General features: G+C 30.9%; 3 protein-coding genes across 15 annotated transcripts in view; 2 read left to right on the top strand and 1 right to left on the bottom strand.

The window, feature by feature from the left end:
- Window positions 1-1,538, top strand: part of LOC111049914 (nose resistant to fluoxetine protein 6-like) — a 46,255-nt gene extending 44,717 nt beyond the window's left edge. Inside the window, exon 13 of the mRNA XM_039439027.1 lies at window positions 1,306-1,538. Coding sequence (XP_039294961.1) covers window positions 1,306-1,436 — 131 coding nt within the window. The 3' untranslated portion in view covers window positions 1,437-1,538. The remainder of the gene's footprint in view (window positions 1-1,305) is intronic.
- Window positions 1,187-23,810, bottom strand: LOC111049919 (probable transaldolase). 2 transcript variants are annotated; one of them, XM_039439036.1, is made up of 7 exons: window positions 23,544-23,810; window positions 17,586-17,709; window positions 16,846-16,953; window positions 15,227-15,358; window positions 7,162-7,287; window positions 5,513-5,649; window positions 1,187-2,469 (listed from the first exon to the last, which is right to left on the bottom strand). In XM_039439036.1, exons 1-7 carry the CDS (start codon window positions 23,635-23,637, stop codon window positions 2,117-2,119), a joined length of 1,074 nt encoding a protein of 357 aa, XP_039294970.1. In that variant the 5' UTR covers window positions 23,638-23,810; the 3' UTR covers window positions 1,187-2,116. The 2 variants fall into 2 exon arrangements, with proteins under 2 accessions (XP_039294970.1, XP_039294971.1); XM_039439037.1 differs by lacking the exon at window positions 23,544-23,810 and adding an exon at window positions 18,960-19,221.
- The window catches only part of LOC111049918 (thymidine phosphorylase), a 29,189-nt gene continuing 8,624 nt past the window's right edge, over window positions 3,659-24,223 (top strand). For 2 of the 12 annotated variants that reach the window (XM_022336106.2, XM_022336112.2), the window contains exon 1: window positions 22,824-22,930. The gene's annotated coding sequence lies outside the window, so the exon portion shown is untranslated. Of the gene's footprint in view, window positions 3,956-22,823; window positions 22,931-23,702; window positions 23,824-23,927; window positions 24,056-24,223 lie in introns of those variants that run through there. The other 10 variants (XM_022336107.2, XM_039439032.1, XM_022336111.2 and 7 more) reach the window with 10 other exon arrangements.

The following is a 24,223-nucleotide window of genomic DNA, read 5'->3' as shown; positions in this document are numbered from 1 at the left end:
GATACTTTGGCTGAAACAAGACACACCACCAGTAGTTTGAATGCTCCACCTACTCATTGTTTTCGTGTCTTGTCTCGACCAATGACAGCCTTTTACAAAATAAGGATACACATTTGTTCTTTGAATATATTTATAAATAAGTGAGTTTAAATATAAATAAATAAGTGGTTCTTCAGTGGCGTAGCCAGAAAAAAATTACGGGGGTGAATCATAGCATGAAAGCATCTAAATTTTGAGGTAGACACCGGGGGGTGTGGGGGTATGGAATACCCCCACCAAAGGGGAGTCCAGGGGCCTTCTCCCGGAAAATGTTGAAAATATTCCTTCAATTTGGCGATATTTCCACTTGAAAACAAACATTCCAGGCCTTGTAGGCCACTTATTACATAGGCCTATGGGTTTTTGATTAAATAGGTAACAAAGAATGAAATGAAGTAGAATTTTATTAGTCATTCAATTGCTAAAAAAATAGTGATTTTGCAGAAGGCCTACTATTATTAAATAACAAGCTAGAATGCTTAAATTTTGGCTTCAATAAAGCACTATTTCAACCAATTTTATAGGATTAGTAGTGGAGTGGCCGTAGTCGAGTGGATCAGATGCTGGCTTTATGATTCAGAGGCCTGGGTTCAAATCCCGGCCCGGCAAGATATTTATCTCGGGCCACTCCTGTGTTTCGGATGGACACGTTAAGCCGTCGGTCCCGGCTGCCTGTAAAGCAGTCGTTAGGTCATGTCAGAGGCCCTGAAATTGATCAGTTGCGACCTGAAAACTCTGACACCAGACCTGAACCAGCCAGGTCACACGATATTATTATTATAGGATTTGTTTTAACGTGATTAACAATTTTTTTTCAAATTTACTTGCTTGTTCAAACTTACATTGTTTTGGGGGGGGGGAATAAAACTTTTATGGGTGATACTTCACCCCACCCTCCCTGTTGTTCTTTACTTTGGGCTTTCACCTAGAACTACTAATTATATGGCTTCATTCACACTGTATACTTTACTCCATAATGTTCAAGCTTTCAGTTTATGATCATTCAGATTTGATAATTTATTATTTACATATTTTATTATGATATTTAAGAGTTATGAAAACATCAAATAAATTATTTTTATCAATGATGTTTGATGTAGCAACCGAATCTATAGAGACTCAATTATCCAATAAATAAGCAATTTTGTAAAAATTTCAAATCGTCTTTATCAAAATGGATATTTATCACATGTTTTATCTATTCAACATTGAATTATTAACAAATAACAATAATGAATCATGACAATCATAATTCCTCTGTTTCAGCTGAGAAGAAATCGGAAGTAGTGGACAACAATGCGAATGGTCAAAAAATGAATGTAATCAGTAATATAAGCATAGCAGGATCACATTTGACTAGTCTACCGTGTGACCAATGTAATCAATTCAAACAGTAAATCATACTCAAAGTCCTCCGATAATACATGTCATACATTTTTATAACCATAATATTATGAATGAGAAAATGAAATATTTTATAAAATAAATTTAAAAAAGTAGTAAGTCTTTGAAATCACTTTCACCCTCAAATCTTCAAAAGGAGACGATCATTCCGTATTAATAGCATCGAAATTTTCAATTAATATTTAATGACAATTTACGGTGAATCTCATAAAAAATTATAATTCAAGTCACTTCTACCAACCACTTGCAATGTTCTTCCAATGTGTGAAAACTCCCATAAGAATCAATGCTATTCTTTCTTTCCAACCGAGCATGAATTAATTGTAAGCAGAAATCAGAGTATCCAAAAATTATTCTAATATATGGTGTCTATTCTAGGTGTAGTTTGAAAGAGTTTAAAGGAAGAATAAATACGAAAATACAATTATTTTAAATAAATTTCTCATTTAATAGAAAAGCTCACCCTAAAACTCAATTGGCCCTATGAAAATACTCTATTAAAAAAACTTATATTCTGCTGGATATATGGTAATATTCGATTAACTGGAACTTGATAATGGTTTTGCTTCAACAACCGAAACAAGTAGCTCGTTTTTCTTTCAATTCAAGAGTGGTGTGACAATTTAAAATAATTTTATCAAAACTGAGTATGTATTTTTCAATATTGTTGTTATTAAAATAATACGAAAATATTTTGTTTGAAATAAAACAAATAATAAAAAAAAAAAAACAAATAATGGGGGTAGGACCTACTATAAATTATTTGTAAATGAAATATTAAAGATATATACGGTACACTGAGATTCACTTGAGTGTCAGCATTGGTTGAGTCGGAGGCATTGATTCTATTCATGAGAAAAGCTGACACTATGGAGTGAATCTCACAACAGAGATATATTTGTGTGTGATAGTTACCAGATTTCTCATTGAGTGCTTCATGGATGGCTTCGTTGCTGTTTTCAAGTTCCTCTAACAACTTTGGGCTGATGGTCAGTAGATCGCATCCAGCTAAAGCTCTGATCTCTCCTGCAACAAAAATTATTATAACAAATATTTTTGATAAAGTTTGTAGAGTGCATATTGATGTGGAACTTTTCCATATATGAAGAGACTTGAGATATTGTCAAAAATCCACTTTATTTTAATAAAAATTATTATTTTACATTAGCTTGCTTTCAGCTGTAACTGATGATGTGTGAGCACACACGGAAGCATGCTCCTGTAAAATAATAATTTTTATTGACATAAAGTGGATTTTTGATAATATCTCAAGTCTCTTCATCACTGAACTTAAATTGAAATTCAAAAAAAGTTTTATTTCAAATCAAAGGATGTTGGAAAAGTAACAGTGAAAATTTTGAGATAACAAAACCGAAAACTAGAAACATGTTATACTTGATAGTGAAGGAGGAAGATACCAATTAAAATTCAATGTTAGTTTCTTTTTCAAACACACTGTCTAGCTTATGTTAAAATATTGAGTTTATCAGCAATATTAACTTGAACAATTTCAACCTGTTGTGCATGGAAAATATTATAGATTACAGAAGGCCATTATAGAAACTGAACTAATTGAAGGTGTTGTAAATACAAAAACGAATAATATTATTCAGCAAAAATATTTTTAAAATCAACACGATATTACAAATGATCGACGAGAAATAACAAGCTGTATGTAAATAAAAAAAATGTTGTATTTTGTAATTTGCCAAATATTATTTACCTCGTATGAGAGACTTTTGCTCTGTAAAAAAATGTCAATAAAGCTTATTTATTTATTACAGATAAAATTATAGACGAATATAGTTGGTCATGCTGCTGTATCGTTTCTCTTCATGACAAAATACATAAAACGCATTCAAATTTAAACTTTGGGAAGACTATTTCTCAAGCATTGATAGAAGCTCAACATATTCATTGTCTCCGATACTAAGTACTCAGATAAATGTCAAATGTCACTAATAACTAGTTTAAGCCTACATTCTTGATGACAATCTATCACAACAATAATAATGGTTATCCTACTAATCCAACAATAATTATTACACTTGTTTAACAATTATTTATTCCATTTGTTCAACAATATAAAACTGGTTATTGATCATTGCCAACCGACATCTTATTATGAAAAACGATTTACCCAGTATAAAACATTTTATCTCGGAAAAAGTATTGTCACATCAATATATTTAGCTCTTGACTTTCTCTGTGATAAGATATCGCAGAGGCAGTTTTTGTGTATGCATCCTAATGTAAACTTCGTTGACGTTTTCCTATTTTCTCATGAAAGACGAGTTATATGTTCGTTAGTGATAAAAAACACAGAGAATTTGTAGTTATCAGAGAAAGAACAGAAGCAAACATTTATGTCATACAATCATTTTTGTATGCAATATTTGTTTGGAGAGAGAACTTTCGTTGTTTCAAGTGTCTAGAGTGTAGTTAATAGACTGCATCAGAAAGAAGTGAGTATTATTTTATTTTAGGAGCATTATAATAGCATCAAGGAAAAGTAAGTAACGTTATTTCAAGTATAATATGTTGGAATCTATCTATAACTGTGAATGTTTTACTTGATCAAATCCGTGTCTTATCAGAATAATTATAAGAAATAATAAAAAAGTAATTGAATTAGTTTTTCGAGTATAATAATAATAATAATAATAAGGAAAAATAATATTCCTTTAGAATGAAGGATTTTAAGGTGCGAAATTCATTTACTATGAAGTATTTATTTATATAAACTTTTACACTCATGATCATGTCAATGTTGAATAAGATACAAATAGATTAATTAAATACTAACGAAACTATGTAAGAATATAGGCCTGATCTGATACTATCACTGTAATACTCATACTGTGGAAAATTCAAATTCAAATTCATTCAGTCTCAAAATGATACTACAGGCTCAATGATAATAATAAAATAAGAAAAACAGCTAATGAATAATATTATTTCCACAAACCTATAATTTACGTACAAACCTATACTGTACTTTTATCTAGTACACTACATATTCTATGGCTCAATTTTGTAGTAAGGCTTGATATGATAAACTACCAAATCTGATTTATTGGGCTTCAAATTCTACTCTTTACTCTTTTCAGAAGTGATTTTCTTCAAATTCATTTACCTTTATTTTAATTCAATATCATGCAGTATATGAAAAATTGTTTCATTGGAACGCTTCCTTTTTCAAATAATATCAACTCATATAATTAGGAAGTGCACTCTTGAATGGAATTATCATTTCTTCTCTTGAATAATACAGGTATAGCTAAAAATAGTAATATTAGTAGTAGCAGAAAATGATAAAAACCAAGATTTTAACATATCGTATCTTGGCCTGAAATTTAACAGTACGAACGTATTATTATAAAATATTGGTAATAAGAAATTAAATTCCAGAATAAAAGTATACGTAATACGTATAATAATTTAATACTAGTAATATTCAAATATTTAAAATTTTCAAGGATTACTAATCAAAGGTATAGCCGGGAAAAATGCATGCAAATAGGCATGATGTTTCTTCGTGTATTACAAAAATGCATATGAAATGATAATTGATACTAAAAAACGCATTTCATAAGGGGGAATTTTGATAATGATTTAAAAATGAAAGACTAGAAATAACATTATCTCGATCCCTAAGATTTGACGAATCTTATAGATTCTATATAAATCACATAGATTTCACTCAAAATTAGGCTACACATATTATCACTGATGTCATCAAAAATCAAATACAACAGAGCCTACAGATTTAAATGACAGGACAAGGTGAACTTTTTACTCTATAAATTAAAGATTCATTTGAACACTTGATAATGAAATTAGTACCCCGAACCCGGTCGTGTCATAAAGGAGAATAGAAAAGGCTATAATGATAATAATAGATTTTTTTACTTATGTTGAATGAATAAATCAAATCCATATACAAAATTTAAACGGATAACTCTATAAAAATCATTAAAAAATTAAGTATTAACATGATATTACAAGAATAAACTTGATATGATATATGAAAAGATTATTATATAATTTAATCAAAACTAGAACTGACCAGTATTTCTGAATGAGGCACCCATGACCACAGTTTTGTAGCCGAACTTTTTGTAGTAGTTGTAGATCTTAGTGACGGACTGCACTCCTGGATCGTCAAATGGCTCAAACGACTTTTGACTTGTGTTGGCCACATACCTTAAAATTAAAATCACAAATTTAGATAATTGATAACTGTTTTCAAAGATGTATTTTGGTTGGATTCCATCCATGATGGAAAAACATACAATATGCTATAATCATCAATTCTTTCAATTCTAGCGAGCTTGGTGTCTACATCATCTAAGCAATAATTATTGAATATTGAAAACCATCAACCTGATTGAATACTGTACCACTCTCAGGTTGATCAATTCTATCTCATATATATTTTATTTGTCAAGAAAATATATTTCTTCATGATTCAATAAATCATTTTCATAATTGAGATGGATCTGGTAATTCATTATATTTCCTCATAGTCTACAAACAATTTTACAATATAGGGGATAGAGCTAAGTGCCTTGTCTAATTAGAAAGGGATAGCAAACTAGTCAGATGCTGACTTTGAAACGTAAATCTCTTTATACTGTAGTAGTGAATCTACAATCATGTGGTGAGTCGTGGTCCATGGTCGATCAACAAAAACCAGGGATTCAAACCACCATTTTAAAAAACTGAATGGAGCGAAATCTGAAGAGCGTGCCATTTTCATCTCGAGAAGTGAAGGTGTGTCACACCTTCACGGGATATGCGCATAGCAGGTGCCCAGATCCATATATCTTGCTAAACCAAAACGTTTTTATTATTAATTTCTGTTTCATGAAGATTTCGTAGGAATTGCATCAGAAATTCCCAGAATGTTTGCGATCCGAACGCCGGAGATAACGCAGAATTGACTGCATCACTCTTTTCCAAAGCCCTGGCAGTCCATTGATCTCAATTTCTTCTTATTATTCATTTTATGCTATCCTTTTTCTATGGTGATACTTCCACACTCCTGAAATGAGTTAACCCACGAGGCTAATCATTCCATAAACGAATTCTAAGGAAGAATTTTCCAAGGCCCCATCTATAAGAGCGTTTCAGACGCGCTGAATTTTTTAGCTCGATGCACTGTATTTTATTTGGTGAACTATATGAGCGGAATAGACGTTTCCCATAAGAGACCATACATTTCCTAAAATGAATTAAAAAAAAAAACGCTCGTATAGATGGGGCTCTAATATTATATTTGAGAAAACATACTATAATCATAATATATATAAATTATAGAATATATAATTTATTATGACATTGGAGGAAAAACCAGGCTGAGCCTGTACTATTTCTCTCCAAAAATTTTGATAGAATGTTGATGTTAATCACACACTGTCTCGTCACTTGATTTTTGGTCCAGGAATAATTATTAGAAAATTTTGAATTGTGAAGTTTGACGTAATACTCTAAATTAATCACTGAATGTATCACAATAAATTAAGAACTTGAGAAATATCACACTTATTTAAAAAAATTTAATACAAAAACACAAACCTACTCACTATTAGTAATATTCACAGCTCACGTTCAAACGTGATAATAGGTTCTTAAGACATTGAAAAGCAAGAAAAACATTTAAATATTTTAGAAATTTGTTAAGAAATTGATTAATTTGTGTGGAATAAAACTCACCAGTCCAAAATTCGTCCGACAAATGGCGAAATGAGAGTGACACCAGCCTCAGCACAGGCCACTGCTTGGTAGAAGGAGAAAAGAAGAGTCAAATTGCAGTGGATGCCGTATTCGGACTCCAGGATTCTGTTGAACACAACAAAAACAAATTAGCAAAATTGACTTTTATAAATACAAATTTAAATCATGCAAAGGGAACAATAAAAAGGTATTGAGCTGCATTCAAGAAATATTAAACAGTGAACGCCAAAAAGTTCTGCCTGGTCTATTAAATATTCTAATAAAGTTCTGATCCTGAACTACTAAATAATTATTTTTCAGGAGTGGGAAGGTCTTACGTGGAGAGAGCCTTCAAGGAAAATGAAAATCTTCCTTATCTGAAAACCACTGCTGTTTCTAATTTCCGACTTGTGAATAACTTTTTTTATGCATCCTACAAGTTCACAAGAAGTTATAAAACAAATAAATAATTTAAAAAATGGTGCATCTTTTGGTTTTGATAATTTAAGTAGTGCTTGTTAAAAAAAACTTTAATAGCTCATCCTCTAACATTAATTTTCAATAGATGTATGGAAACTGGACATTTCCCAAGTCACTTTAAAATTGCAAACATAATCCCATTGCTTAAATCCGGGGAAAAACGAATCCAGGCAATTATCGTCCAATAAGTCTCATAAGTAATTTATCCAAAGTTTTTGAAAAAATAGTCTCATTTAAAAAAAGTTCAATTCAATAAACCAATATCAATATGCCTTTCAAGAAAATAAGAGTACTGAGGATGCCATGACTGAACTTGTAAAAGAAATAACATCTCATTTCAACACAAATAAAAATCCTTGGTTGTGTTTCTGGACTTAGCCAAAGCATTTGATACTGTCAACCTGCTTGAAAAATATGGATTTCGTGGTCCGGTCTTGAAGCTCTTTGCTGGTTATTTGGAGAACAGAAAACAAGTGATATCTCTGAATGGGAAAGAGAGCAAAGTAACATTAACAGAATTTGGCTTACCCCAGGGCACGGTTCTATCTCCAATTTTGTTTTTGGTTTAAATAAATGATCTATTAAGTCTTCCTATCAAGGGATGCAGAGTTTTGTCTTATGCTAATGATACTGCATTGGTTTTTACGGGGACTTCATGGGACAACGTGATATCCTTAACCAACATCGGACTCTCTGGGATGAGAATGTGGCCTGTGAGAAATGCGTTGACACTGAATTACTTGAAGAGCGTTTATATGACTTTTTCACCAAACTCAAGTACTCAACCCAATGATCTCAGACTTCAATTGAATGCAGTGAGAGTACACAATATAAATTGCTTGTATGGTGTGAACGGTAGCAATCATAATCAACTGGCTTGCTCTTGTCCCATTTTAGAAAACGTGATCAAAACAAAGTATTTAGGTGTCACTCTGGACCCACATTAAGATGGAATGAGCATATAAACAGTATGTGTAGCAAAATGAAATTTATGATCCACAAATTGTATAATTTAAGCTTACTCAAAGACAAAGGTGTAAGTAAAATGGTATACCTAGCATATGCTCAGTCAGTCTTCCAGTATGGAATTAGGGTGTGGGATGGTGTATTCAATGCACATTTCAAAAAATTGGATGTTATTCAAAAGGGTATTCTCAAGGCAGCCTTGGGAGTGCACAGACGATACCCTAGTCACCAACTTTTTCTGGTATTTGGAGTTATGACAGTCAGACAGCTAAATATAAGAAATCTCATTAAATATATCAGCAATCGCGTTGTCTTTCGTGACTGGTAACTTGTGTCTTTTTCCTGTTGGACCTTCTTCTGAAACTAATGGCTGGCTGTTGCTTGTATAATTTTGTGCTCTGAATTATTGTCTGTTTAAGTAAATTTATTAATGTTTTAGATTGAAGTTTTATATAAATTTTTGTGCATAATTTGCTGTTTGTATAGTAAAGCCAATAGCCACTGTGTTTCAACTGTAAACTAGATAAGTATATTTTTTAGTTCGTAATAACTCTGAAATCATTAGGCTTGTAAGTTATTGTTCGTTTTATATTTCTGTGTTTTTGCCAAAATTTTCATCTGAAGATTATAAGTTAATTTGCTCTGAAAACTGGATTTCTCATTCATAGGCAATAGATCCATTCACAGTTTATCAAGTATCTATTTTATTGGAGCCGACAACTTTCCTTAGTGTGATAGGTGTTATATGCTATTCCAACCGTTTAAGGAAAAATTGGTAGCACGGCAAATGGTACGCCCTGGTGTGGGACTGAATCACCACATTTGTTCCAAATGTTACCCCTGTGGTGGGACAGAATTACAAAATAAATATGTCCCAAATGGTACACCATGAAATCCCTGGTTATAAAAATTATTAGTAGGATAGATATCTTGATAGGTTGTGAATGGTTTGTTGCTGAGTGGGAAGTCGGTTCAAGAGAGATCAAGTCCTAATGAATATATTATCTGTGCAGACTAGCAAAATGGCATACAATATGAAAAATATTAAAATTGATGATGAGTTAATAGCTGCCTTAACACAACTGTTTGATAAGCAAGATGCTAGGTTAGACCAAATGTTTAAAAAACAAGATGCTAGATTTGATGAGTTAAATGCTAAATTTGATAAGCAAAATGCTAAGTTAGACCAAATGTTTAAAAATCAAAATGCTAGGTTTGATGAGATGAAGCAAGAATGTACTAGCATTAGACTAGAGCAGGTTAGTATAAACCTTCTATTGAAAAATGCAAATGAAACAGTGAAAGATAATCATGAAGATGAAAACAAATTGAAGCAGGATGATAGTAGTGTTAAGTTACAAGATCAACTCATTCAAGTTTCTGACAATATAGGCCTAGTTACTGTTGTTGAAAAAGTCAACCATAGTGAAAGTGTAGAATTGAGTAAAGAAGTAGGTAGGGAGTTGTCTTCATTGAAAGTCAACTATCAAGAAAGTACTATTGCTACATTGAAGGTTAAGAAAACAGTAAACAAATCGAATGTTTCTATGGATCAGATTACTACATTGAAGGTTAGGAAAACTATAAATAAAATGAATGATTACATGAGACAGGTTTCTGTAGAGGTTAGGAATAATGTGAACAAAATGAATGTTGCTTTGAGTCAAGTTGATGAATTCAACTTTCAACTGAGAATTGAAAAGGTGTATGCTATGCATTCTCAAGTGAACATGACTAACTTTTGTAGGCAAAACTGTTTGGTAGAAACTAATGAACCTATGAATAAAATCATGCTATTGAAGAAAACAAAACGCAAAGTTTCCATTGATGTGCTAGTATTCAAAGGTTGTTTCAAGTTGCTTACTTACAAGATGATAACTGTGAATCACATGATGGAAGGGTATTCCCCAACACACAATGATTAGGAATCCTGTGTTATGCCGGGATTCAGAATAGCATAATCGCTACACAGTGTATGGTAAGAGTCCATAATTGTGTCTTTTTTCTTTCCTGTAGCCTATTTTTCTTGGCCCTTGATCTTTTCAAATTTCAATTCTTTCCTGTCTTTGTGTAGTATTCAGTAAATTTCTTCTATGATGCATATCTTAACCAATCTTGTCCATAGTCATTTAAATTTGTATTTTTTCTGAAATAATTTTGGAAGTTGAAATAATAGCTTATTTTCCTAATCTTTAAATTGTTGATAAAACTTAACTTTTCCAAAATCTATCCACTGTAGTGTAAAGAATTGTGTGCTTGTGACATATTTTTTCATCATGTATCACTTATGTGAAGTGTAAGGTATCACTTATTTTGAAATGTGTGTTGTTTTAGGGAATTTATTTACCCAGTTTTCTATTTCTCTTGTTTGTATTTTTTAGGGAATTTATTTACCCAGTATTTCATCTTGATCATCTTTGTATCATAATCTTGAAATGTTTATACTTATTATACAGTCTTTAAATTTTAAATTATTTTAAAAATAATTGGTTTAATTTAAAACGTTGTGTTATATTATCAATTGAAATGAGTTAAAGGCTAAAATTTTTCTAAAGTGTTTTGTAATTGATATTTTTTTTTAAATTTTAAAACTGTTTGTTCTATAAATTTTGATATGATTGATTATCGTTTGAAATGGATGCTGGAGTGTATGTAGAATTTTTAGTGGGTTTGTTGATTAGAATTTTGCTGGTATGTGATTGTTTTTTGAGATGGAAACCCATTATTGCCTAAAGAAGGAATAACAGAGGTTATGACTTAGAGAGGCAGTAATGAGATAATAATTTTTGTGTTGATTAATAATGTTGATTGCCATAGATGCAAAATGATGATTAATTATGAATATTGTTTGCCTTTGAAGCAAAATATTATTGATGTTTTGAATGGTTTCTTGTTTAATGTTTGATAGTAAAGTTTTGTCATGAAATGTAGTTTGTGTTTAGAACATTGAAAAGTCGAAATAAACTATAGTATCCAACAAACGATGATTAATAATATTAAATAATTTGCTTTTTATAAATTTTTGAACAAAATTAAAACTAAATAATTTTGAAACCCTGAATGATAAATCATAAATGTGAAATGAACATGCTATAAATGAAATGTTATATTAAATAATAATGAAATGCAAATATATTATGAAATGATTGAATAGAAAACCAAATGTCTGAAATTATTGAAATATGTATTGAAATTAAATTTTTGTTGTGTTGTTATGATGTTTGTTTTTTACAATTTTGATAATGATACAGGGTGTTATGAAATTATATTTCTATTTTGAAGAATGGATTAAAATTTTGATATTTGAACAGTGAATAGATGAAAATGAATGATTTTTTTTTTTAAATTTATCATTGATATGTCCATATTTCACAATTTATGTGTTGCTGACTGTATAATAAGATGTTAACAAATTTCAATTTCATAGATACTTAAAATAATTTTTATGTGTATTAGATTGTATTGATAGCCTAATCAAGTTTTTCTTCTTAGTTTATAAGCATTTTAAGACAACAGGTACAGCACAGACATTAACATTGAAATAGTTATCATGTGAATCTCAAAATCAGTAACAAGTGAACGCCATGAAGAGTGTTAAGAACATTTGGGTGATTTTCGAACTAGTGTGACATATCTACGCCAAAATCTACGCTGCGGCCTACACCAATAACTACGCTAATGTCAACACCAATAACTACGCCAAAATCTAAGCCGATGCCTGTGCTGATGTCAACGCCAATATCTACGCCGATGCCTGCGCCGAAGCCAATATCTGCGCCAATGCTGATGCCAAAATCTGCGCCAATGCCAACAACAAAAATCAATGCCAATAGCTACGCCAATGCCTGCGCCAATGCTGATGCCAAAATCTGCGCCAATGCTGATGCCAACAACAAAAATCAATGCCAATGCCTGCGCCAATGCCAATAGCTACGCCAATGCCAAAATCTGCGCCAATGCCAACAACAAAAATCAATGCCAATAGCTACGTCAATGCCTGCGCCAATGCCAATGCCAATATCAACGCCGATGCCAAAGCCGACACCAAAGCGTACGCAAATAGCAATGCCAATGCTTATTGCTGACTCTGTATCTCAAACTTCAACACTACTGCATTACCTGGAGGTAATTGCCATCCATGTTCACATTCACAACTTTGAATTCAGAAGAACAGTCACAGTATCATGAAAGAATTGATTCAAAAAAATCCTCTCCTAAATTATTCCTGTATGCAGAACTCTAAACCTTGAAAGATGAAAATATCAAAAAACCAAACCTTACCTAAATTAATCCTCACCTAAATTAATCCTGTATGCAGCGTCTATCTCTTTTCCAAAAAACAAATTACATTGTCATTTCAAGCCTGAAATGTACATTGTATAATTACAAATATGATACAAAATTTATGTGACTCTGTATTGAATTTGGAATGCAGCCGTCTACTACAAACATGAAGAAATGCTAACAGAGATGTCACCTGTATCGAGTTTGGTATGCAGCAGTCGACTACAAGTATCAGCCCAACACTATGTGCATCCAGATCAGCCCAACACTAACGTCATCACACTGGAGTCACACTTAACTGAAAATCATACTGAGTGCCTTAACGGACTGTTTTCCAAAATGTGCATCAATAAAATCAACAGCGTAAATAGTGAAAGAAACGAACATTTTTTGATTTATTGAAATTTTATGTGAAAATTAAATGTAACAATTCATCAATTCATTTAAAAAATAAATAATAATAATAAATTTTTCATTCAACATACTAAATTTTTTTATGCAATAAAAATTAAATTTTTCTATCTATTAAATTTATGTGCAATTTCAAAAAACTATTCTTTACATATTAAACTTTCTGTTGAGATATTTTTCTTTAAATTATAAAGCTAAATCAAAAGTAATATTGATATTCTATATTTTGAGATATTGTTTGGAAACATATAACAAATGCTATTGATGAATTTTTATAATAATTTTCAATATTTTGGATGACATGTAATGTTTTTCTAGAAAAAATTGTTCCTGTTCTCAAATTTAAATTTCAACAATTTTCATTAGGGTCAATGTAAATTTTTTCTTTAAATTTTCAAACAGTAAAATTTTTTTATGTCAAGAGGGGGGTATTTGTAATATTACATTTTTCTTCTCACATTTAAATCGAATCTTCAATTCGAGATCTATGGAACTTTATAGTAAATGTCAGAGTTATCAATAGACGGATAAACTTTTTGATGGAGAATTTATTATCGTAAATGTTTGTTGCATTGTTCCATAATGTCACCGAGGTAGGGTTAACAAATTACTAAATAAATCGTTTATTTGAATAGAATATGTATAAAAATTTAAAATAACATTTTCAAATTAAAGTTTTATTGAGAACAGATGTAGAATGTGAATTCTAAATTTATAAGTTATAATTTTGTGTTGACGTGTCTGTAAAGATCGATATTGAAGAGGGCGTTGTCTTTCGTGACTGGTAACTTGTGTCTTTTTCCTGTTGGACCTTCTTCTGAAACTAATGGCTGGCTGTTGCTTGTATAATTTTGTGCTCTGAATTATTGTCTGTTTAAGTAAATTTATTAATGTTTTAGATTGAAGTTTTATATAAATTTTTGTGCATAATTTGCTGTTTGTATAGTAAAGCCAATAGCCACTGTGTTTCAACTGTAAACTAGATAAGTATATTTTTTAGTTCGTAATAACTCTGAAATCATTAGGCTTGTAAGTTATTGTTCGTTTTATATTTCTGTGTTTTTGCCAAAATTTTCATCTGAAGATTATAAGTTAATTTGCTCTGAAAACTGGATTTCTCATTCATAGGCAATAGATCCATTCACAGTTTATCAAGTATCTATTTTATTGGAGCCGACAACTTTCCTTAGTGTGATAGGTGTTATATGCTATTCCAACCGTTTAAGGAAAAATTGGTAGCACGGCAGCATTTATCAATTCTTTATTTTCATGTTTTATTAGATTATTTTCCCCGTTACTACCTGAAAGTTGTCTCTCAGACTGAATTCAATTTATATAATGTTATCCTGTACTGTATTTAAATTTTTTTATATATTATATCAAAATGAATATTTGTTTAACGAGTTATATTTTGTTAACGTTAGTGTTTATGCTATGAACTACTCCACTATAGTGGTTTTTTTCTTTTTTGAAAGTGTATGCAAAGTTTTTGTTGAAGTGTTTGCTAAATTTTTTGTTTCATACAGTTACTTTTTTTCTATTTTTTTCTAATTAGAGTGCTTACTGAATGCTCGTTGCTAGCGCACAAACTTTGTTTTGCTGGCAACGCCAATATTATATATTAGATTACTATTTAGTTTCAATGAAAGCTTTTTTAATGTTGTTAGTAAATTTCTAATTTATGAAACTGAATTTTGTTTTCAATGTTACTGTGGATTTTTTATATGAATTTGGTAATATGAAGAACACGGATTTTGGAAAAAAAAGGAAAACTAGGGCTTTCTCAGTATAAATGTCCAGTTTTTGTAAACCGTGCTGGTACAGAGGTCACCCTATTCAGGGGCACCCAGTGTTCTGGATATTCAGTTAAAATAGAATTTTCATTTTGCAGCAAATATTAATTTGAAAATAAAATTATTGCTACCTTGCAGCTTGAATGCCTTCCCATGTAGAGGCCAGCTTGATGAGAATCCTCTCCTTGCCGATTCCTTGTTCCTCATACATCTTTATGTATTTTTTTGCTTTTTCTATGCTGGCTTTCTGGTCGAAAGACAGTCTGAAATTGATAAAAAATTGAAATTAGAAGAAGAGATAGAGTTTGAATAGATAATCGAAGAGAAGCATCAATCAGTAGGAGAAGTTGATAGAATGATAATAAGTCATAAGAAAAGAAATATTCATGATAAATGATACGAGATGAACAAATTAGTTGATTAGTACAATGACGATAATACATGAAAAATTCTTAGTTCAAAAAAGGCTGAATAGATAGGTACCGTAATAATTAAGGAAAGGAAAATGGATCAAAATAACCTTACAGTTGTGTTGTGAGTGATGTTGTGGTACTTTTCCATAATGAAGAACACAAATTGAAATTGTCAACCACTTTTTAGTGGTTCAATCTGTGTTCTTCATTATGGATCAAAATAGATAAAATTTGTGGATGGATTCTAGTATTGGAAAGATTCTAGAATATTGATTATATAGATTGAATATAGATGAAATATAATAATAGAGCTGCTGTAATAACAGTTTCAAGTCATTGGAAATCTGAGGCAACAGTACTTTTTAAATAGAAATACCTACTTGAAAAAAACTTAATGTAGTCTAAACGTATTGGGTATTTTTTTTTTGCTGCGGGTGATGGCCACATGAGCTCTAGGCTTGAGCGTGGGTAATGATGCGGATTATAATGAGAGATGAATGAACCTACAGTTGTAGGTGGGTTCCGAGCCACCTGGAAGCGAGTTTACAACTCATGAATCATATTCGGAGGAGTTGGCTCAAGCGGTCATTCTATGAAAGAATTTAAGAGAGAAGAATAATTTATTTTTCCTACAGGTACCTTGGAAAGTGACCATTTCTGCACTGATTGCATGCCGCTCTTGTGCGCAAAGTATTACTTTGCGTATTATCTTGCAGCCATCCCGATCAGCTGTTGACATTGTTGGCGTGTATTTTGAATGCAAACTTGTTCTATCTATATTTTTTATGATTTTCAAATAAATAAAAATGAGAACTCATTAAATTATACATTTTGAATATTATTAATTATTCATTATTTCAAATAATATTTTTTTCATTCATAAATCGATTGGTTGAAGAATTATTTAGAAATTAAGATTTACTCAAAATTATACAAATTTTCAAATTAATTGGATTAATTTAATTTTTAATTTGAATAAATTATTGATTATAAATTTTTAATTGGATCATCAAGTTTAAAATAAATTAAAGTTGTTATTAATAGCAAAATTATACAAAAATTTGATGGATTTCAGCCATCATTTTACCCATAATCAACCACTTTTCATATTCAATGGTAACTGTAGGAAAGATTTAATGTGAAATACGTGCGCAAAGTTTCTCTGCTACACTCAAGAAACCATTCCGCCCTCGCCTACGGCTCGTGCGTAAATGTTTCTTTCAGTGCAGCAAACTGTCTCTTTGCGCACTAGTTGCACAAATAACTATTTCTACTTACAAAAATATATCCTTATATTGATGAATTTGGGATCAAAATAATATTGAAGCTTTAACTACCTAGCATCCACTTCGGTAGATACCCTTCCTGGAATAATATTGAGGATTTCAGTTCCAAACAGTATGACCAACTTATCCATGGCTGCGTCGACTTTCTCTTGGGTACTCCTTGAACAAATTAAAATAATTTACGTTTAATTTAACAATCAAAAATGAATAAATAGAAAACAGAAAATAAACCTAGACTGAATTTCCCCTTTGTTATCTGATTTCAATGAAAAATATGAATAAAATCTAATGGTACGACAATATTTTTGCAAGTACATTGATATCAAATGGATAAAGAAAATTATTCTCCATACTTTTATTATATACTCCTCCTTGAAAAATCCTTCAAGAATTTAAAAAAAATAGCTGGAAAACAAAGATTGGGAGGAAGCTTAAGACTCAATTTATTTTATTGAGACTAATTATATTGCTTTGCACATATAACACATATTCCCTGAAGTAATGATTTGGCTAGATATTGCACATGTCCAAGGATGAGGATGATCATAGTCATTCTATAGTTCTTATTACACTAAAGATGGCCATGGGATGATGCATTCCACATTTCTCAACCAAAAAGTAAGTGTATATTTAATTTTGCCGTAATTGATAGCTGGAATGCAATAAATGATACTTTGGAACAAAGTAGGCCATATCGACTTCTGTCTTCAACAGAGTTAGCCAGATATGTTTCATATGCTTTACATACATAAAAGAGATTCATGTAAAAGTACAAATAAAATTTTACACACTTTCCGTTTTTAACTCCGAATTCAACAGCTTTTTCAATCAAGTGCTTGTATTGAGGCATAGAAGCGGCCATCAAAATAAGAGATGGGTTGGTGGTGGCATCTGTCGGCTTGTATTTCTTCATGGCTGAAATCAGAAATAATAAATTGTGTCATATTGCAATCGTACATGATAAATTAATAAAAAAAACGATTCAATTATCCATAATTGATTCAATGAAGGAAAGTTTAAATTAGATTTAACTCCAAGCGGGAGCCACGCATTGAATTTTATTTATTCATTCACTTATACATTTCATTATATACATGCATGATTAGAAAAGGACCAACAGACTTAGCCCAAGACTGTTCCTTTTCTGAATTTTGACAGAAGTAGATCCAAAAAGTAGGCTCTGTTTCTACTTATATTGAGTAGGATGTAGAGATATCAGTAACTATTTCCATTCATTTATATGATGTCTGATATCTTGTATGTTATTGATTATTCCTTTTAAACTGCAATTTGCGAACTAAGTTATTATTTCTCTGAGGAAATTTGAACATCGATTAACTCAAGTTAAATCAGAATTTGAGTCAAGTTCTAATCTTCTAAGGAAGTCCAATTATATCTCAGAATGAGAAGTAGTAGTGTTTGTTTCTCAAATGGAACTATCACATATTGGGTCGCAAACCTTATTGTTTTTGTACCAACCGCATATAATTTGTCCAGTATAGAGTCAACAGTTATGCTGGCATAGTGACATTAATTTTGAAGATTTATCTTCACGGATACAAATCCTATATGATAGAATACTCAAGTTATAGTTATTTTTATTCTAGCCTGAGTTATGATTAACAGACAAAATGTTGACGAACTTCCAAGGCCTCGAAAGTCACACTCTATATCTGATGAGAATAGCAAGGACAGGATGTAAATATATTTATGGCTTAGTAGACTAGTATTGATCACGAAAGATGATTATAGAGGTAACTTCATGTATTTGATGTAAGTTTATTTGTGTTAAACTTGATATAATTCACCAATATAAAATCAATAAGGTGGGATTCACTTCAATCTATTAGCATTGCTTGAATGGGAAGTATTAATTCTTTTTACGAGAAAACCTTACAGCGAATAGTGAATTTAAGCACCTATTGTGATCAAGAGTATCTGAAGATAGTCATGGACAACTTTATAATAAATTTCATAAACAAAACCATTTAATGTAAGCAAGTAGTTATTTTTCTTCAAAGAACAAAGTATAATATCCCCACTATACATTTCAGGGAAAATTTACTAGAATAGTTCTGATCATTTTGGAAACATCTGGGTACATTTCAACAGGAAATTTCCAAAATTACATCATAATTGTCTTATAAAAGTTCAACTTTTCTCACCCACACAATCTCCAGAATCAGCGACCACAGTGGTCATACTTTTAAGTTGCGCCAAAGTCGAAGACATATTTAAAAATATCACACACTTTCCAAAAATGTATCTATTCAGTAGCGTATACAGTGTACTCCAATAAGATCCAATTAAAAGGTGAAAACAATTACTTCTCAACTGGGAAGCACTTTTACAAGCTTTATCACCAATTACTGAACAGTAATCTTCCAACAATATTGTGTAGCCTACTTCGAAACTGAGCACCTGAATAGAACAGTTGCTGGTCCCTCTCAAGTTAATCAGATAAACTAAATAAGGGTCCTTATCTGAGAATAATTCTACTATAATGTGAATGATGATTATTCCATGATAAGATATTATAAGTTGATTGATTGAAAAATAGTTTTGGTAATCTTAGTGGAAGGTTAACGGGGGGATTTCTTAACTTATCTCAAGACTTAAAATTATTATTACAATCAAATTTTAAGTGTAAATTATCACACTTGATGTAAATTGTCTTGTATAAGTAGCCATGCCTTTGACAGATGCCCCAATAAGTTCATTCATTTCATTGGAATATTGATTGAAATAATTACCGTACTTACTAGTAATTGATATAGCAGACTACCTAGGTATTATGGATTAGGTATGGACATTATTGGATTATTATGATATATTATCCCAATTTATCACAGTAATTTCATAGAAATTGAATTACTGTACAAAGATTAATGATAATAATAATAATAATTACATTCGTTATGATATCAATAATGATAGCCTACATCATAAAAATTACAGAGTAATAATTATTTCATCCCTTCTAGGAAATATTAATTAATTAAAATATGAAGAGTTCGTGACAGCTGGAATAATATTATTGTTCAATAAAAAAGTGAAATTTATGTCAAAAGTACAATAATTTTCTTAAATTTATTTTTAGTATTTCACTAATTCATAATATTTGCATAAGCTCCTTTTTATCAATTTCTCGTAATTTATTGTAGACTTACTTTGTGAATCCTCAATTTTCCCAAATAATTGAAATTATTTACTAATATACAACTCAAACTCATGCTCAGACTTTCTACTTCAAATTGAAATTCAAATTCATTTTATTTCCAGAAAGTACATTTTACAATATATTCTCTGAAAATTACTCCCTCTAATATGGATCAAGTCCGTGTTTAGAGGAGTCAATACAACAATAGGCACAATACAAGAAAGAAAAAGTTGACTTTCTACTGCTATAGTTTACAAGCATAAGCTATTAAAACATATTTACATACAACAATACTAACACATAAAACAATTGAAAGGAATATAATCCCAAATTCTTAGCCAATAATAATAGAAATAGATTCAATAAACAAAAACGGATTGCTTCCTTTTTTGTCATAGTTCTGGAAACATTACCGATGTACTCAATGCACTCATTTACAAATTTAAAAACAATAATTTCTACAATATATAATTATTAACATGAATAGGAGAATAATAATCACTTCTCATAACATATGACTCTATGGTACTTAATCAGGATCAATACTAAACTGTATTCAAAAGCAATGCCAATTCTGAGTTAATATCAGTAGAAAGAAGGAATTTTTCAAGCTCTAACTTGAAGCATTTCTGATTGATTTTTTCTCTTAATTGTGGCGGCAATTTATTGAATAATGTTGGGGCCAGATAATAGAAATGTCGCTGCCCTGTGGTCGTTTCCCTTCTTGTCTCCGCTACCATTGCTGACACCATCCTTCTAGTTTGATATGCATGAGGCAACATTGTGAAACTATTCTTTCTACACATGAATAGAATCGAGCCCTTGATGTACAGCTTTTTTATGCTTAAAACTCTTGCTGTGACAAATCGTTCCTCTGATGGATCCTTTTTCAACATTATTCTTAGAAATATTCTATGTGCCCTATTAAGTGGTTCAACAGTTGTAGGAAAGGCTGCACCCCATGCCACAATACCATACTGGAGGACCGCCTGCACCAACTCCATATACACCTGTCGCATAGCTCTACTTAGAAGGAGATCCCTAAGCCGTGAAGAAACCTGGATCATAAAATACCTCATAGTTTTTGTTATATTATTTATATAACAATCGTTTAATTGTCAGACTTCTAAATACAAGGCGTATTGTAGAAATAAAATAATAAATTGATATAAGTAGATTTTTATTTTTTATTTTTATTCAAGAGTAGCCTCGAAAAAAGACAAGACAAGACTTATTGTCCATTTCCACTAGCTTTTACCAAAGGGTATTGTCTATTTCAACGTTTGTGCTCATTAACTATTTTTATTATCATCAAATATTTTTATACCTGAATTACTTTTTTCGCAAAATAAGTTGATTCTGAAGGTTAAAAAAGGAATAAAATGTTATAAATATTATATTATTTTGGTTTAATATTGGTTAGTTATATATATTTTTGTGCTAACATTTTCAACCAGAAACTTCAAGTATTTATTACTTGCAACACAAAAATAACTATTGTATCCACATACTTGTACAAGTATCATCATAAGTAGATGCTTTATATTATTATAATCAATCAATTAAAGTTATTAAATAGGCCTACTCTTTTCCTGCTGTAGAGTGATAGAATAGGGTAGGTTAGTAAACCAGTTGTAAGCTGAGGTGAAGTATAACATGAGTAAAATCAAATAATAATTTTCCACCTACTCATAGTCTATCGCGGATATCGGTCATAATAAATAATGCCACTATAGATTCCAGATATATGATTAATAAACCAAAAATATCATTATCATAATTATTATAATGACATAATGGCTTCGGTTGGCGAAGCCAACAAAATTTCCCGGTAAATAATGTAAGCTTCCAAGTGTTTTCCTTCTATCTATATCGTGTTTCCTGTTCAAATTAGTATTATCAATATAATTATTAAACACTTTATTGTATTGCAGGAAGCATACCCTGCGCCTTCATTATGTAGACTGCTTCTTTATGATTATAATGTTATAGGTACTTAATGTAGGTAGGTACCCAAATTGTATATAACGGCACAGATTATACTCAAGATTCAAGATTTCTTTATAGCAGAAAACATTAATACGAATGCATGACATAGTCATCAAACATAATAAATACTGAGAAATTAAGTAAGTTAGGTAAGTAAAGTATTTACATTCAAAGAAATAAAAATTCAAACACAAGCATACAAATAGCAAAAAATACCCTCAAATTAGAAACTCCTCTTTACTATATTATGGACATATTAAATTTCTATTGAAACTTTTTTTATGGTTCTCTTGAAATCATCCACTTCTAGCTCATTTGAATGTAACTTACAGCTGATGATGTGTGAGCACACGAAAGCATGCTCCTGTAAAATATTAATTTTTATTCAATTAAAGTAGTTTTTTGACAACATTTCAAGTCTATTCAATTGCAGGAAGCTTATTATAAGCTCTAATACCAAACTCCTTACAGCAGTTCAATGTATTTGCATAATTGCACTGATTCACTCTAAGAAATTCATAATTTCTTGTGTAATGGTTGTGAACGTTGCTATTTACACAAAGAATTACAACTTGAGAATGTAAATAGCTGGTACAGTCGGAATTTTTAATTTTTTAAATACCGTAAATCTACACAATGAAATCGACTATACACATTAGCAATGACCTTTACTACTCGTGTCTGTAACACAAAATTTGTGTTACAGATATTTGTTAAAAGATATGACATACACAGATATGTGTTAAAAATATTTAATATTTTTTACATTCATATCATTACCCCAGGCAACAACACCAAAATAAAAGAATGAGAATGAAGATAAGCAAAACAAACTGAAATTAAAACACTCTTATCAACAATGAACTTCAATCTATTTAACATAAAAATTCCCTTCAACAGTTTGCCATAATATTTTGACGTGCGTAAGTCCTATTTCATCACGAGTAGCCTAAGCGATAAGTTTCGTCCCTGTAAACTCTCATCACGGTAATGTCTGTTTAACATTCTTATAAAATTCTTAACATTCTAATAAGTTAACAGTTTTTATAGCAGTAGGCATACCTAGTTTTATATAGATTCAAAACTCTTATTGTGCTACCTATCATTTATATTAGCCTAGATACTGTTTTTGACATGAAAACAATAAAGCCTAGGCCTAGGTCTAACTTACTTTATGTTTTGTACTTTTTCTCATGAATTACAAAAAGTTTACCAACAAAAATTAGCCTACTGCAAACTTCTTTAATAAAAGTTGGTATGTATTCTCTCAAAATGAATATAATTGCCTATTTTTAAGGATCAATTGTTATCTATTAGGAGCTATGTAGGAACAGAGCTATCAAGTTTAAATATAAATCTGTTGTATTTGATGTATTATTTATATTTTTGTACTACTGAGAGAGGGATGTCAGAATAAGTTAGGTAGGGTACCGTAGGTGGGTACTTTTCAAAACATTGGAAATCAAACAAGGAGTTTAGATCCCTTAATAGTGATTTTGAATGAAATCCAAGACTCAAGAACTACCTATGTGAATCAAAATGAAGATGTTATCACTTATCAGTGTTATGATCATAAAAATTATTAAAAATTGAAATGTACCTTCAAAGTCACCGGTATCAGCAACCACTGTAGTCACATGTTTTAGTTGGGCCAGAGATGTCATCTTGGATTTCTTTGCCTCGGGTTCACCCATACTGAAATTTATTTGTAAAATTTAAACTAGAATAGAGAAAGTCGATCAAATACAGTGCGCAGGTCCTTTCTAAGCAAGGATCGGCAGCAAAATAGAACGATTTAGATCAGTGTTGTGAAAACATAACCGGTCTCTATAACCTATAGTAACCTTATGGCAGTGTTGCCGCTTTATCGCCAAAAACGGGTAAATAAAGTTTTCCCGCTCTGTTTGCTGTATGGCAGCCTGTGACATTGAGTTGAGGCGCTGATTACAAACGTCGATAAAGACAAGCAAGAGTTAATTACTTCAGAAAGTAATTTCGAGATGCTTGTTGTGATAATTACCAACAATTTTCGATTGCACATGTATATTCTTGCATTGTAGTGGGTCCTATATAACTTGAATGTCAATAATATCATAAATCAAACAGTTATTGGTAATGTAGTCTACATCGTATAAACACTGTATAAACCCTATGTTTAACATTTTTGAAATTTAATTCATGTGTATGCAGTTGTAGGCTAATATATGAGGGGAAAATCTAGCAATTTGTAAGAGAAAATTGAAATAGATAAATAAAAAAATGATAAATTTAAATTTTCAA

The sequence above is a fragment of the Nilaparvata lugens genome, chromosome 12 (assembly GCF_014356525.2).
Source record: "Nilaparvata lugens isolate BPH chromosome 12, ASM1435652v1, whole genome shotgun sequence".
In the NCBI taxonomy this organism is placed as follows: domain Eukaryota; kingdom Metazoa; phylum Arthropoda; class Insecta; order Hemiptera; family Delphacidae; genus Nilaparvata; species Nilaparvata lugens.
The sequence above is the reverse complement of the archived record's forward strand: the minus strand, read 5'-3'. Positions and strand labels throughout refer to the sequence as shown.